Source organism: Meleagris gallopavo, chromosome 5 (assembly GCF_000146605.3).
Source record: "Meleagris gallopavo isolate NT-WF06-2002-E0010 breed Aviagen turkey brand Nicholas breeding stock chromosome 5, Turkey_5.1, whole genome shotgun sequence".
NCBI classification, from domain to species: domain Eukaryota; kingdom Metazoa; phylum Chordata; class Aves; order Galliformes; family Phasianidae; genus Meleagris; species Meleagris gallopavo.
The window spans coordinates 27,816,618-27,832,195 of record NC_015015.2 but is presented as its reverse complement, the minus strand read 5'-3'; the positions used below and the strand labels follow the sequence as shown (position 1 = coordinate 27,832,195).

Sequence of the window (15,578 nt, the reverse complement as noted above, 5' to 3'; positions counted from 1 at the left end):
TGGGTCATCTATTCTCTTTATAGAAAGGAATGTTAATTATTTTCAGAAGGCTAATTAGGTTGCTAACGAGAAGCTCTACTACAGTAATATTTCCTTTAATTACTCACTCTTAAGTGCTGTACAGAAGAGAAGAAGCTTATTGAACATGCTGTTAAATATGAATGTGTGAATCCACTCAGAAATGCACCTCCGGGTGCCCTGGAATGAAAAAATGCCTTGGTGAACTCCAGCATCCACGAGACACAGATGACAGAGTAGACAAGGGTGATGCTGGAGCCTCCCAGTCCTGCAGCCTTTCTGACTCTATCTGGATCCAGTAGTGCTGCAAGTGGCTGATTGCAGTTGCCCTCTGTGTTCCACTGGTGCTGGGTGGTTTTTGGCAGTATCAGTAACCAACTGTGCAACCTGCCAAACCTATCTGTAGCTAAATGCAGTTTGTGTGGCAGCCAGAGGCACAGGAAAGTGGGGTGATTAATCCACAGCTGTATCTCAGAGCACTATGAACCTCAGCAAAACAGAGGTTTCATGAGTCCTCTGTTACTGTGCTGTACTATTTAGCCCCTCACATCTCTCTTGTGGCCACTGCATCTTTGAGCTTGCATCAGTTTGCACATTATTTTGTGAGGCAGCACAGCTTTAAGACACCCAATCCGTGTGTTCACATTGGCACTGATTTAGGAATACCATTTTACTTCTCCATTTGAGACCTGGGTGCTACTCACTTGTCTAATTTTTTTTTTTCTTTCCCCACCCTTCATTGTAGAAATCTCAATGGCTTTTAGAATTGATCTGGAAGAGCTACAGTATTCCAGATTTAGCTGTACCTCCAGAATGAGAGACGTTGGGGTAGATCTCCAGTATGTCCCAATTTGTAAGCGCTGAGCCTCCATGCAGCATCGCATCTTTGCAGCATTCTCTGACGTGTAGTCCAATTCCTGAGACTTCATCCCAGCCTTCTAACACCTCTGCCACTTGATTTCTGCTATGCTCTCAGTCAGACTCCCGGAGTCCTTTGTGTGCCATAGCTCTGTCAGGAGGGGAACAGTAGTCCCTCCCTGTGCCTGTATGCTGATCATCACAGAGCCTATCACAGACTGAAGGGAGGTTCTGCCAGTGTTGTGGCTGCAGTGTAGAACTTTGTACGTTATCATGTGCTGTCAGTGTCTAAATTCAGATGACTGGGAGTGACCTGAAGCCTGAAGTGAGAAATAGCTCAGAAAACTGTTACCAGTGTAAGGTTTTAGAAGTCACTCTCCAATTCTAGAGTGTTTTCAGGTACAGATGTACTCTGTTCTGTACTACACACGCACTTGTTTAAAAGTTGCTTTTACATATGCAATGTGTAAGTTAACTTTGTATATTGTTGCAGCTATGGGAACTCTGAGAAACAAGGAAGATAGAGTGAAGCAAGTTGGTTAGGTGCAGGATAGGTTCTAAGTTAGAACAGGTTTAAGCACAAGGAGCACACTTGAAAAGTGCCTCGATAGCCTTTCTAAACATCTTGGCTTCTCTAGATGCTTCTGTGCAAAGTCGTGGCACTAGCACTGGTTGTCATGAGTGCAGTGTGACAGGTCTTCTGCTGTATGGACTGACACTAGTCATATTATGGAAGCACATTCAATCTGATTTAGCCATGGTAGGTGATAAGAACTTACATTCTTACTCATCCTACCAACAGTGCATGCTCAGATACCTGCTGATTGACATAGAAGTCCTCACACACTGCCGGGTGTAAGTGCCTCCTGAGAGGAACGGACAGGGTGACCAGTGTGTGTGCCTCCAGGGCTGCCAACAGCAGATGTGTGATTGAAATGACAGCTCTTAAGCATTTTACATAAGCAGAGACAACATATGCTGCTGCTCTGGTTCCATTTGCTGTGGATCATCTGATGCTCTGTTGAACACATGTTAAAGATGATTTTAAAGGAATTTAGGTATGCTTTTTGTTTGTTTTGGAGAGGTTTTTCTTCTTTCTTATGTTTTTGGTGACCGATGTGAGCAGGATTACACAGAAGAATTCTGTATTACTCCTACCACAAGATCATTCCCAACACACAGAGGAGAGCTGTCCCTTTGCCCAGAGGCATGAGGTACCTATTGTTGCCCCAAGGAAAATAAGGTAAAGAAAAAAATCTTTGTGTTTGATAAGACCTGAAATTATCCCACTTAACCTTGGGTATTTAACTGGGGTAAATAAACAATGATTCTACAAGCTTCAGGTGCCTGTAGGGAGGTATTGGGAAGGTGCAGGAATAGTACCCTGGTGGTACCAATGTGCAGACTCCACTTTGGTTTCCAGTATGTCCACCTCTGGCTGCCATCACAGCTTGAGTTGACTGTTAGTGAAAGGCTGCAAAGACAAAGCTTGTAGCCAAGGTACTTGGGAGTGCCTGAAGTTCTTGAGTCCATTCTGGTCTGTATGTGGCGAGAGGAAAAGTTTATATGAAATTCAAAAGCTGGTAAAACTGTCATGCAAATAATTTGTCAGAATCATGGTCTGCTGTAGTAATGATGTAAAGCAGGTGACTGGAGCCTGAACCTCAAGGAACAGGCCCCTGTTAAAGGTACTTTTCAGTTAATGTTAATGAGAGCTCTGTGCCTGCACAAAGGAGAGGTCAACTCCTCACTGCTAAACTAACAGCCGTGTCTCCTAAATAACATGTGGTGTTGTTTTTTTTTTTAGAGTACGTCTTTATCTTTTATCTTCAGGAAATTGCAAAATAAAAGCTGAAAACGTAAGCCAGGTGTTAGGGGCACTCGAAACAAAGAGCTGAACAGAAAGTCCCGAACAAAAAATAGTCTGGCTCTGGAAAAGCCCTGCTCTGCTCTGGAGCCAGGGATGGGTTGCCAGCTGGGCAGGATGCTTCTGTCACCTCTGTCCAAGGCCATTCTGTCTGAACACAAAGGGACAGTTACACAGTAGCTGGATGAAGCATTAGGTTACAGCAGGATAAAACAAAGTCAAGTGAATTGCTGTTCAATGACAAGGTAGAGACCACACCATGGACTCCAGAGGGGCAGTTTGCCTCCATTTTGCCCTCCTGCTGCATTGTGGTGTGGCCACGGTGTTCTTCTTTTCTGGGTGTACTCCCCAGGACTCAGGGGGAAACTGAGTCCTTCCTACCAGGTGCAGAGCACAATAAGCTTCCTCTGGCAACGCCACAGAAATTAAGGGACACCTCGGTCATTGGGAGAAACTGGTTATGGGAGGTATTAAGAAAGAATTGAACTCTGTGGGTGGAAGCAGCGATCTGACCACTTCCTCTTACACATACGAATGGAATGTAAATGTCTCTGTGGATCTGTGGAGTGCAGCCTGGTAGGGAGCATCTTTTCTCATCTTGCAGCTGACAGCGTCCTGTACATCACAGGATTTGGTCATTAGGCTTTGTGAAACTTTCAGAATTCTACCCTTGGGAACTGGGTGAGGTATTTTCTACTCAGAACTCCTTTTCCTTTGAAGATCAAGTGCAATAGGGTTTCCTAAGGAGTGGTAATATGTTTGACAGCAGCTGATGCTGGTGAGGTGCTAGAGCAGAGGTGAACAGTAAGATTCGGGTTCTCGGGCTGTGTTTGGGCTTGGAGCTATTTGTTGTGTCAGGTTTCTGTCTCTGGTCTGATCAAAGTAATAAGATCAAAAAGTTACTGAAAATATGTCTGGGTCTGTGGTGGGTCTGATCCTCTCTGGCACAAGCATCAAGCATCTTGCCTGTGGAGCCCAGCAGTGAAGACAAGCCACGTGCATTGCAGAGCTGAATACCAGCCAGAACTGGCTGCCAATTGCTCCTCCATACTCATGTCCCTGTGTGTTTTGGAGGGCCTTGTATGCCCATCAAAGTGTTTTTGTCTCTCTTCTGACATGGCCAAGGTTCCTGGCTAATTAGTGCCTGTGGTTGGATTATGAAGAAGCTTTGTCAATCATTTGAAATATAAGAAAACATAAGAGCTTTGTGTCTTGCCCAAATAGCAAAATAAATAGGATTCTAGATTTTAAATCTCCATCTTCCTGCAGCAGCAGGGAATTAAGAAAGATGATGTGGTTTGACATGTTGTTTTATGTACAGACTGTTTGCCTTTGTGTGTTTGTACTGGCCTTTGTTACTTGAATTTACTGATACCTGGTCGTATCCTGTGATAAAAATACTAGGGGGGGGTGAAGTATTCTGACACAAGCTGGGATGCAAGGAACTCATCTGTCTTAACAAACTTCTACTCTAGAGAGATGTTTTTTCTCTCCTTTCTTCCATTTCATCCTCAATGTTGGCATCTGGGACAGGCAGATGCAAGGCAGGATCTGGCATTTGGCAATTTCAGTTGTGATGTGTGCTGCTAACCCAGGGCTGAGGCTGCAGGAGATTATGACAAAAGCCCCCTCCTGCCTCTTTCTGCTGGGCACTATACAAATGATAGCCATGCCCCACTGCAGCGCCAGGTTAGTGGAGATGGGATTTAAACAATTGACTTCTCTGTTTCATAAGGCCAAAGCAGGTCAGTGCACACAGTCTGGCTATACTTGGTCATTTTCTGTTCTTCCTGCATACAGCAGCTTCTTCAGACAGAAGGGAATGCTGAACTAGAGAAGCACAGAACAATCCTGCCTGCGGAGCAGAGCAGAACTTACTTTTCTGAAACAGTGTCTAATACCAAGCAAAACTGTTCTGAAGGCTGTTGACTTGAAGTTGGTAGTCAGAAGTAGGGTAGAACATGTATGCAGATTTTATCTCATCACTGTAGCAGCTGTGAAGAGCTATGGATCTTCATTATTATCTGTGTAGGTGAGGTTAGTGGTTATGAAACAAGTGATTTCACTTTCCCAAAATCTGGCCCCTGCAAGGATTCTGCTTGTAATCCACTTGAAAATTTACTTGTGTGTGTGCACTCTTCCTCGTTTCCTTCAATTCTACAAATTGTCCTGAGTCTTTCCAACTGTCTTCTTTTGAGCCAGATTTTGTTCTCAATGCAAAGTTCTCATGAAGTCTTTTTTTCCCACGTTATTTCACCAAATCACTGAATGGCTTATGTTGGAGGAGACCTTAAAGGTCATCTATTTCCAAGCTTCCCCCTCTGGGCAGGGTTGCCAACCACTAGACTGGGCATTAGATCAAGTTGCCAGGGTCCCATCCAACCTGGTCTTGAACACTTCCAGGGATGAGGCATCCAGAACTTCTCACCAGCTTTCCCTCCCTTTCTATGCTTTGACTCCTGGGTCTTAAAGGAGACAGCACAAATATGGTAGCAGTTTCAAGCAAGAAAATTGTACTGCCTTTTACTGTGGCAGCTGTGTGTATGAACTCAAATCCAAATCTCCCTTTGTCTTTGTGTGTTGACCTTTTGTGTCTGTGCCATCTTTCTCCAGCTGAGAGAGGAAGATATTTTCTGTGTGAATTGGCAACCAATAGGAGTGAAGAGGTGAGTATTGTTTTTACCTCCTTGCTGAGTTTAGGATTAGAGTTAGTAGTTCTTAAGGATTTTCTGTTGTAAGGTGGAGGCTTCCTAAGGTGGAGGCTTAATTCCTTTCTCAGATGTTTATCAAGTAAGCAGTATTTACATGACACAGTTAATTTCAAGTAGTTCCAAAGAAAATGTTTGTTAGGTACTATTAACTAGACATGGTTTAGAATTTTTCTGAAGACTAAATGTGTACATCAGATCTGGGATAAGGGACGAATACGAGTAGGCTTTCAGCACATATCACAGCCATAAATGGCCAGATCTTCAAAGCAGGGGTATTGCATTGTTTTATGATTTGGGCCACCCAGATAATGAAATCTATGAATGATTAATTCCTGGACTTGTCATACAGCAGTGTTCAAAGCATCCCTGTGCACATACTTATAAACACGTCTTGTGTCTTATTTCAAGAAGCCTAAAGGCTTATACTGATGTTGACTAATAAATATAGGCTATTTTTCAAAATGGTGTACTGCATCAGAGTGATGAATCCGTTCACTGGTTTTATCAGGAGGACCATTCAATAAAGCACTGTCATCTGGGCATGCTGCAGTCAAAAAAGGAAATCCGAAAAAAAGATGGAGATCTAACATTGAATGAATCTGCTTTCATATGAGATGTGCAAAGGATGGAACTGGGCATTCCCTGTGGAGCTGTGATATGTGGTTGGCAGGCTGCAGGCAGGAATCCTGAATCTAGCATTTTTATATATCTGTAGGTAGATTTAAAAATTGTGTAAGCATAGTGGGTTGATTTGCTTTAATTAAAACAAATCAAGATATCTGTGGTTCAGTCCTAATTAGAGCGTGAGAGAACAGTTCAGGTCTGTGATTTGGGAGTGAGGCAGTATGAAGCTCAAAAAGAACTGGAAAGGAACCAAGGTGAGGTCAGCTGCAGAAGGAAGAGAGGCAAGGCATCCTTCTGACCCAGCTCCCTGGCTCACAAGCTGGAGTTTGTGAAGCTGCAGCTGGGAGCACACGTTTCTGCCTGGAAGAACTGTACTGGGAAACATTTCTGGGACTTGCCTTCATGAGGTGAGTGACTTGAAAAGGAGATAAATGTAGGGTGAGGCAGTAAAAGCTTGAGGGCCAATGCTGAGTTAAGAAACTGATGCCTAAAGAGGTAAGAGGTTTCTCTGAATAGCAGGAAGAAGCAGATGGCCAGTTCCACACGAAGCACAAATGTTGAGTTACTCTTTTATTTGAAAAAGGCTGTGAGCGCTTGGCCTACCTCTTCTTGAAAGTTGATGATTTCAGTTAGATTTTCCAGTGGGAAGGTGCCACCTTCTTGAGACATAAAGCACATAATCAGATGGATGATTTTGATCTGAGAAGAAATATGAACCAGTGAATTTGAGGTTTGTGACAGATCTGTTTCTTCATTGTTACAAAAGAAAAAAATGGCAAGAGTGCATAAAAAGTGAAGATGGTATGTATGTAGTTGTAACCCAGATAGAATAGAATCATAGCCTCATTAAGGTTGGAAAAGGCTACTGAGGTCATCTAGTCCAACCATCATCCCACTCCCACTGTACCCACTAACCATGTCCCTCAGTGCCACGTCCACTTGGTTCTTGAACATCTCCAGGGATAGTGTCTCCACCACCTCTGTGGGCAGCCTGTGCCAGTGCCCAACCACTCTTTCTCAGAAGATATTTTTACTAATATCCAACCTGAAGATAATAAGCTTCCTGATACTTTGAGGAAATAACAGTGCTGAAAATGTAAGCATTCTTTTTGCAAAGATGGAAATGGCAACTATCAAATGCAGTGGAGGGGTATGTCTGCTGTGTAGGAATTTGGCCATAGAACCTAAGACTTTGTTGTTTTTCTTTTCAATTTCTTATTAAGGACAGAGAAATTTGAGTAGTCTGTGAAGACAAATATCCTCAGTGATAGCACTTACAGGCTGCTTGCATCTCTTTCTGAATTGAAGTAAACCTGAACAGTAGAGGGTAAAACTCACTGCTAATTTATTTGCTCATACAATGTATTTCAACTGCTGATTTTTGTGCTCTGCAAGCCAGTTATGGCGTGATTCACCCCTATGATAAAATGGAAGCTGCTTCAGAGGAGCTGTCTTCCCCAGCTGTAGGCAGGGGTGCCTACCTGAGGATTTTGTCTGACCCGGTGGTCAGTAGGACTGTGAGACTTAGCTTCTTCTGCCCATCCTTCCCAGATCATTTGTTGCCTCTCAGGATCTGCATGAATTTGAAATGAAGATGAGACAGCCACCATCTTGGGGGCTCCACTAAGTTTTCTTCCTTGAAAGAAAACAATTTAGCAATGTGAAATTTGTGAAGCTTCCTCCTGCAAGGCTGTTAGCAGAAAATCTGAGGCTTTGCAGCATGGCAAAAGCAGAGAGCACTTCGAGGTTCTCATTACTTCACATTTCAGTGGTAGTTTGATATTAGGAAAAGTGTGTAAGTAAATAAGGAAAATACTTATTCACAGAATATTAAAGGAGGAACAGTTAAGGAAGAAAAAAAAATGTAGAATTGCCATCAACAGACTTCAAGAAGTTTTCTTCTCTCTTTCCCCTTTTGATGACAGTCTAAGGTCCCATTTCCGCAGGTGCTTGAAAGTGTTCTCTCTTCTTTTTCATCTATCTCCATGCAGCACTTTCTGCCTGTGAGGCTTGAGTCTATCTCAGCATAAGCCCAGATGCTGCATGTCTTCATGGTTTGCAGCAGATGCTGTTCCTCTCAGGTGAGGAGTGGCAACAGCTGCTTGCTGTGGGTGCTTACACTGCCCAGTTACCCAATACCATCACTTCAATAGTAGGGATTTATAAAGGTTTGTGTGCTGGAGAAGAGTAATATAAGGAGAAGGAAATAGCTTTTTGCAGCTGTGTATGTAGCAAGAATTTTTTGAGGCTGCTCTCTTCTTCTGCAGTGAAATAAGTACCAGACTTCTGAAATGCTGCATTTAGTTTCTCCTGCAGCAAACCAGGAGACACTGCCTCGGACCTGCCAATAGTTCTAATGTTTGGGGTTTTTTTAGTCTTCTTACATACACAGTTTCTCTTCACAGTTTTAGGTGACTTGGATTATCTCACGGTATTAGCAAGCAAGGATTTTACATACTTTTACTTCGGTGCCTTGATCACAAGATTCTTTTCTGCCAACCTTCATTTTCAATGTGAAGTGAGTTTGAATTTCTTGATGTTCTAATTGCCAAACCTGGCTTTCTTCCACTGCATACTGATTCTGGCCTGTAAGTGAAAATTTTTCTGAAGAGCTGGGCTAAGTGCTTGTTTGTTAGGACTGGTATTGATCTCTGAGTTGTCTAAATCAATTTATTATTGTGAGGTTGTTCATCCAGAGTGGACTGGTGTGTATGCTTTTCATTTTGCTTTGGAAAGAAAATGAGAGGGGCATTTACTAAGAAGAAAAAGAAAATTCCGAAAGAAGAGCTGCCTTAGATTTCCTTAAGAAATCATGTAAGTTAGGCGATACGCCTTGATCTTAATGTTTTTTCTCCTTTGTGTTTGCTGGTTCTTTAGTGGCAGAGGAAATGATATTGGCTGTGGCTTGTAAACTCTCAGCATGTTCTCAGGATAAGTTGTCTCTCCACTCATCACTCTGTTTTGGTTGCTTTTCCTTGTAAGCCATGATGTGCATTATGTTCTCTGAATGTCAGATTTGCTTCAGTCAGCTAATGCAACATGTTAAGCCCAAGCTTTCAAAATCAGCCGTGAATTTTGATTGCTACTGTGTGTGAGCACACCGTTAGAAGTGCATGTTCCTGGCCCCAAGAAGTGAGCTGACAGCTGCCCACCAGGAGCTACCAATGCTCAGACCTGAAGTTACGGACTGTAAACTTGCAGCAGCTTTGGAAAAATCATTTCTGGAACTCAGTTCTGCCCTCACTGCAGAGAATAAAGTAAATTTGGGCTACTGTTAAGACTAAAAAACCTCTGCAGGCTGATAGATGCTCTGTCTACTCCTACAGCTGTGCCCTGGTTTCCAAGTCTTCTCTGTGCTGGGGCTTTGGTGGACACTTTCCTGTAGTGCCAGTGCATACCCTGAGGACTAAGGGCAGCTTTTTCACATGGGACAGTGGCAGATGAGGCAGTGTTCTAGCAACCAGCTAGACAGGGACATGATTTTGCCCAAAAGATTTGGACAGACTGAGTGATAATAATTCTAGGTGTTGATTGTGATCTCAGCCATTTTTCACAAATTTGCCTTGTGAGCATGCTACTTGCTTGACTCTGAAGAAGCTTTTTGTCTGGAACATAGGAAGCATTCCACTTGGTCACTGGAATTGAAGAGCTGCTGCCTTAGCTTGCTCTCAGGTTAGGGTGGTTGCTGTGGGCAAAGGTCCATTCCGGTAACATGAGGCAATGCATGGTGCAGGGCATGGCAAGTCTCATCTTCCTGAGCTTTTTTTACCATTCAAGGGATCACATTTGTCAGAAAAATCTTTAAACTAGTAATGCCTTCTTGTTTTCTATTTGTTCCTTAAAAAGCTCCCTCCAAAGAAACCCCCATCTTTTTCCTCATTATGAAATGGTGCCTTCTGGGCATCCCACATAGGCATTACCGGTAACAGCTACACTTCCCCATCTCTTTGGCTTAGTCTGGTAATTGGATTCATTTAATCTTCTTTTGTCGTCATTCCTTTTTACTGAATCCAGTCCTCTTTGGAACAGATTTGAAAGATAGGCAGGGATCAGAGGCTGCCAGCAGATACAGAATGCACAGGGTGAAAGAAGCAGAAGATGATGTATCTTGTAAGGAGAAGGAGCTAGAAACAAAAAATGAGGGAAAAAAGCAGAAAATTGGCTTTCTTCCTTGCAATACAGTAGACCTCAGAAGAATGGAGACAACATATATCCCAATGGAGCTGGAGTCCAGAGAGAGAAGGAACAAAAACAGATCAATATATTCAGAAGTGACCAAAATCCCAGAGCTCCAGATCCATCCTGAAAGTGCGATGAGTAAGGAAGGGCCATCAAATCTGTCAAGACACATATGTCTGTGGCTCTCTTTTAGACTCATTATGAGGTTTGATTAATCGATTTGCTGGAACTGTTCCACACTTCAGAAGAACTAAAATTCTATTTTCTGAGATGCAGTTAATTGAGGCTCTCAGTTACCTGGAGGATGGCTATCTCCTCAGACTTATGACTTCAGTGCATAAGTACTGCTGAGACTTTGCTGCATAAATCTTTAAACACTAATGAACTAATGTCTTGGGGCCAAATCCAGCACTAGTGTTCCGTAAATCTTTACTCCTAATGATTTGTGTGAGATTTATACAAAAACATTGAAGATAGATACAGTTGCAGCATGTTAATGGTGTCCCGGTTGCACAGGCATTCTGATTTGGAGCTTACTCAGAGGGAAAGAAAAAAATAAGAGGAAGAGATATGCATTTAAAAAGGTATTGCCTCTAAAATGTGTGTTGCTTTTCATCAACATATATTTGTTGACCTACTCTTTGTTAAAGCAAAAAGGCTTTATTTGATTCTCCCAGCCTTATTGAATAGCACAGTATCTTCAAAGATGTCCCAATGAAAATCATTGATAAATTCATTAAGAACAGTTACTTTTATGTAAATACTACTTGGATAAGAAGGAGCATATCATAAGCAGAAGGGTTTATAATAAGGGAGTGGCAGGTGCCACTGTTTCAGAGTTGTCTATTCACAGTTGTCTCATTTGGAGAAAGGGGAAAAAAATGGACAACTGCAAGGGAGGATGAAAGTCTTCCTCTTGCACAAAGGATCTTGCACTAATATTTACATCCTTTCTGCTTATGTGGCCTCATGCATCAGGTTTGTCTGCATCTTGCTCACCCTAAGCAATGATGGATATCCCATTTGGAGCTGATATACTGAAGTGTGGAAATATGATCTTAGTGCTGATACAGTATTGTTTTCTTACAGCCCTATACCAGAATTCTGCCCTAATCTTCTGAACCAGGTCTCTGTAGAGAATCAGCCCTTCACAGTTGTCCTCTGCTTGACCTGTCCTTCCTTGTTGTGGCAGAGGAGCTCTTGGCCTCTGTGCTACCTGCACAGGCAGCACGTTCCTCTAAGGCCTGGGTGTGGTTTCCATAGACTTCCCATTTTTCTTGTAATTCTATCAGCAAGTTGGAAAAGAAGGTCCTACTTGAGAAAAACACAGTGCTCAGTTTTTGCTCAGTCTTAATAATAACACTGCATTTTGAGCGAACCATTTCTCTAGCTGCTTGAAATACATTTTTCTGGTGGAAGGTACTTCCATCATCTCAAGCTGCTGTTAATGTGTAATCTCCATTACTTACTCTGCTGAGACAATTGCATAGATGGCAGCTGTGTTTCTTGTTTTCTGGAAGCTGCTGCTCATTCCACTGGAGAGACCTCACTGATGAATGCCATTTGTTTTTTCTCAGGGGACTGAACAACTATCATATACTCAGAGTTTTTTTTAATCTGTATTACTGTCACTCCATTAAAAGTCTTGTATCACCAAGATCAATTATCTATTTCAAGCTTTTCATAAATGTGCATCAGTTACAGTCTTGGCTCTCTGTCTGGATGCTTGTGCCACTAACAGCCTGTAATTACTTTGAACATGGTCCTTGGGCACTAACTGCTATCCAGTAAGACAGCACTGTTTTCCCTCATTTCCCTTTTAACACCATCTTTCTCTGTATTATCTGCCAAGCATGAGCCACTTTGGTGTGGCTGGGAAACAAGATACTTGGGAATTGTTAATTACTTTTGTAATTGCTCAAGCAACTTGTCACTATGACACTGTGCAATCCGCAACTTGTACAAGGATGTAGCTTCTTGTATACACTCTTGGCATTGTCCATTCTGTTATATTTTTTAACGTATACTTTGGTGTTACCTTGAATTGAATGTTGTGCAGGAGGAGCTGCATTGAGTGAAGGACTTATTGCCTATCACAGTGGAACCAGATTACATTTGGGCTGCCCCAGTTCAGCATCTGTCCTGTCTCCAGGTGCTTTTCATCAGCTGGCATCTGTGAGGATTGTCCTTCAAGGACATCAAGAGCAGGAAGTTCCCATCAAGCTTGTGCTGACTTGGCACCTGACAGTTGAAGGGAAGTGCTGAGACAATGTCAGCACTTTGACGCTTTACTTCTTGCAGTTACAGTGAAAGGCTCGGGATTCATAATACATCTGTGGTGGTTATAAATGGGTTCATCATACTGTAGAGGTTGTCTCAGACCTGGTTTCAGTTCAGCTATTAGCCAAAAATTTCAGTGTCAGGAATTGATACTTTGCAAAGTCTTTCACCCACAAGTTCAAAATGTACTGATGACCCAAATCTGTAGCATTTGATGATAGTTCAGTACTATATGTGAAACAGATTGTGCTGTTAGGAAAAGAGACTTTGTTCATTCACATCATGTGAGCTGACAAGACTATGATTGTTTATAAGTGAGTACTTAAGAGAGGAGTGAATTCATGGATACGGTTCTGTCCTTTCCACTTTCAATATTTCCCATTGGTTTTCATTGCTAAGAAACATACCACAGTTCATCTCTCCTCCCATAGGTACTTTTTCAGTGAATATTCTCTTTTGTGCTCTCCATTTTCATTATTCTACTTCCATTTTCCTGATGATTTCCTGACAGTTTTAGTCACACTGCATGTTAATATTTTGTCCAGAGAGGCAATGATTACAAAGCAGGGCAGGAACAATCCACTTGGAATTGCACACAGGACATAGTGTAGTCCTTACTACACTATGAGGTAGCAAGGGTTGACAACCTCATGGTACGTGGGGTACCATGGGTTTGACAAGTGCAGAGCAAATGAATTAAATAATGTCTGATGAAGTCGAGAAACTCAGCCTGAAAGAGAAATTTTTTAAAATCCGGAGGATGTCAAATTCACCCTGTAGCATAGGACTCCCTTCAGTAAAACGATATCTAATCAGCTTCTGCCAGTGAATATAGTGTGGTAAAGCAATGCTTAGGACCTTGTGAATCTCTACAAAGAAGCGTGAAAACCAACTGTGTTTAAACTGCTCAGCGATAAGCAAATTATGCCCTCTCAGAAATCTCTTCACCAAGTTTCCTCCTGTAGAGACAAATAGAGTTTGTTCTCATTTCCTATTTATCATGACTAACCACCTCTCTCTCTGCTCAGCTGTTTTTTTTATTCTTGTTCTTTGTGCTTTGCTGTCCTGAAGCCAAATCTGTATGGATTTCAATGGCTCTCTTGTCCTTTTTGACTTGGTACTGGGCAGTTCGATAGCATAAGAGATGATTCTCTAAATCCTAGATATGATGCCAGAATTCTCTAACTGAAAGAATTAAGAAGAAATAACAGTTCAGCTGAATGGATGCAAGATGTATATGGGAAAGTGTAATACCTCTGAGACTTTCTCTTCTGGTTTCCTTTCTGTAGCTTCCATCAAATCTCAGTCATTCTCTACAGTAAACTTTCTGGGTATGGAGACTGTAGGAGACAGATGAAAAAGGCTCAGATTTTCAATGCTGTGCTCAGCTAATCTTCATTTTAGAGATAGAAATAAAAGCAAAGGACAATACTGTTTCTTGAAAAGAGCAAAAAGATGATGTGTGCTCCTTCTGAGAAGCCTGTATTTTTCTGCTGATGATTGCATCCAGTAAGTTCTTTAGTAGCCTCTCTCCTGGCAAAGTCCTTGAAACTTTCAGTTCCCTCTTTACCATGAGTGCAATACCAGCCACATCCCAGTCTTTAGTCAGAGTAGTCCAGATGCATTCTGAGACTCAGAGCCTGAGAAGGTGACACTTTTCCCCGGAGCTTAAATTTGCTGTAGTAAAAATGATACAATTTTAAATGCACGTTTCTTATTAGAATTTTCTCTTTGTGGATGTTAAGATCTGTGCATGTTGCAATCTAGGTGGTAAGGACTTGAATTCCTCACTGACTCCTCTCTCTGTCTTTGTTTCAGAGTGCCTACCAGGGTGTGTGCAGAAGGATGGCTGCGGCAGAACCTCTGACCGCTTTCTCGCGATGGTACCTCTATGCCATTCATGGCTATTTCTGTGAGGTCATGTTCACAGCTGCCTGGGAGTTTGTGGTCAACTTCAACTGGAAGTTCCCAGGTGTTACCAGTGTGTGGGCACTCTTCATCTATGGCACCTCCATCCTCATTGTGGAGAAGATGTATCTGTATCTCAAAGACAAGTGTCACATTTTAGTGCGCTGCTTTATTTACACCCTCTGGACGTATCTCTGGGAGTTCACCACTGGCCTCATCCTACGCCAGTTCAATGCCTGCCCGTGGGACTATTCCCAGTTTGATTTTGACTTCATGGGCCTGATCACCCTGGAGTATGCCATCCCATGGTTTTGTGCTTCTTTCATCATGGAACAGCTGGTGATCAGGAACACCCTGCGCTTGAGATTTGATGAGACTGCCGAGCCAGGGGCTCCTACTGTTCCCGTTGCCTTGGCCAATGGCCACGTGAAGACGGATTGAACCGTGACTCGGAGCCACCCTTAGCAATCTGAGAGAGCTCAGACCTCTACCACAGGCTGTTAGCTCTGGCTTTGAGGTACTGCTCCTTGCTGTATGATAAGATTCATATACCCCATTTTTCTAATGGGGGTGTGCATGGGATATACCAGAAAAAAAATGGAACCAGTAGATTTTCTAAGGATTTTACTCTTTGGGTTCCAAGGACCAATATCAGTTACTTGTTAGTTAGGTCGTTTCTGATTTTAACTTATTACAGATGAAAGCAGTCCTTTTGCTTACACTTTTGTGTGGAGAAAGAAGGAGGGAAAAAATGCTAAGGTGGAAAAGCATTCAAAAAAGAAAAATGTAATCATTGGAGGATGGTCATGGACATGCCAGCAAAGTCAGTGATCGGCTTACTCCATTAGGCAATATTCAGGTGCTTGCTTGCAACCAATACCTCCCATGGGACCTGAGATGCTGCAGGAACAAGGAAAATCTGTCTGCTATGGAGAAGAACCTAAGGCTGGCAGTCTGCTGGGGAGGTAGATGGTGTTCCCCTCATGAGGTCCACTGGCCTACCCCGAGGTTCTTTTTTTGCACCACAATATAATCTGGTGCTGGACATCTTGCTGAATTTATACAAATCTTGTACTTTTTGAAATCTCATTCCTGATAGTAGATTTTTTCTTTTTTTTTTCTTTTTTTTCTTT

At 42.5% G+C, this 15,578-nt stretch overlaps 1 protein-coding gene across 4 annotated transcripts in view; it reads left to right on the top strand.

Annotated features, from left to right (window-relative positions):
• Positions 1-15,572, top strand: part of TMEM229B (transmembrane protein 229B) — a 29,885-nt gene extending 14,313 nt beyond the window's left edge. For 3 of the 4 annotated variants that reach the window (XM_010711544.3, XM_019615651.2, XM_010711543.3), the window contains exon 3: positions 14,356-15,572. In XM_010711544.3, coding sequence (XP_010709846.1) covers positions 14,383-14,886 — 504 coding nt within the window. In that variant the 5' untranslated portion in view covers positions 14,356-14,382 and the 3' untranslated portion in view covers positions 14,887-15,572. Of the gene's footprint in view, positions 1-5,356; positions 5,410-14,355 lie in introns of all 4 variants that reach the window. The other variant, XM_010711545.3, reaches the window with a different exon arrangement.
• The last annotated feature ends 6 nt before the right edge of the window (positions 15,573-15,578 follow it).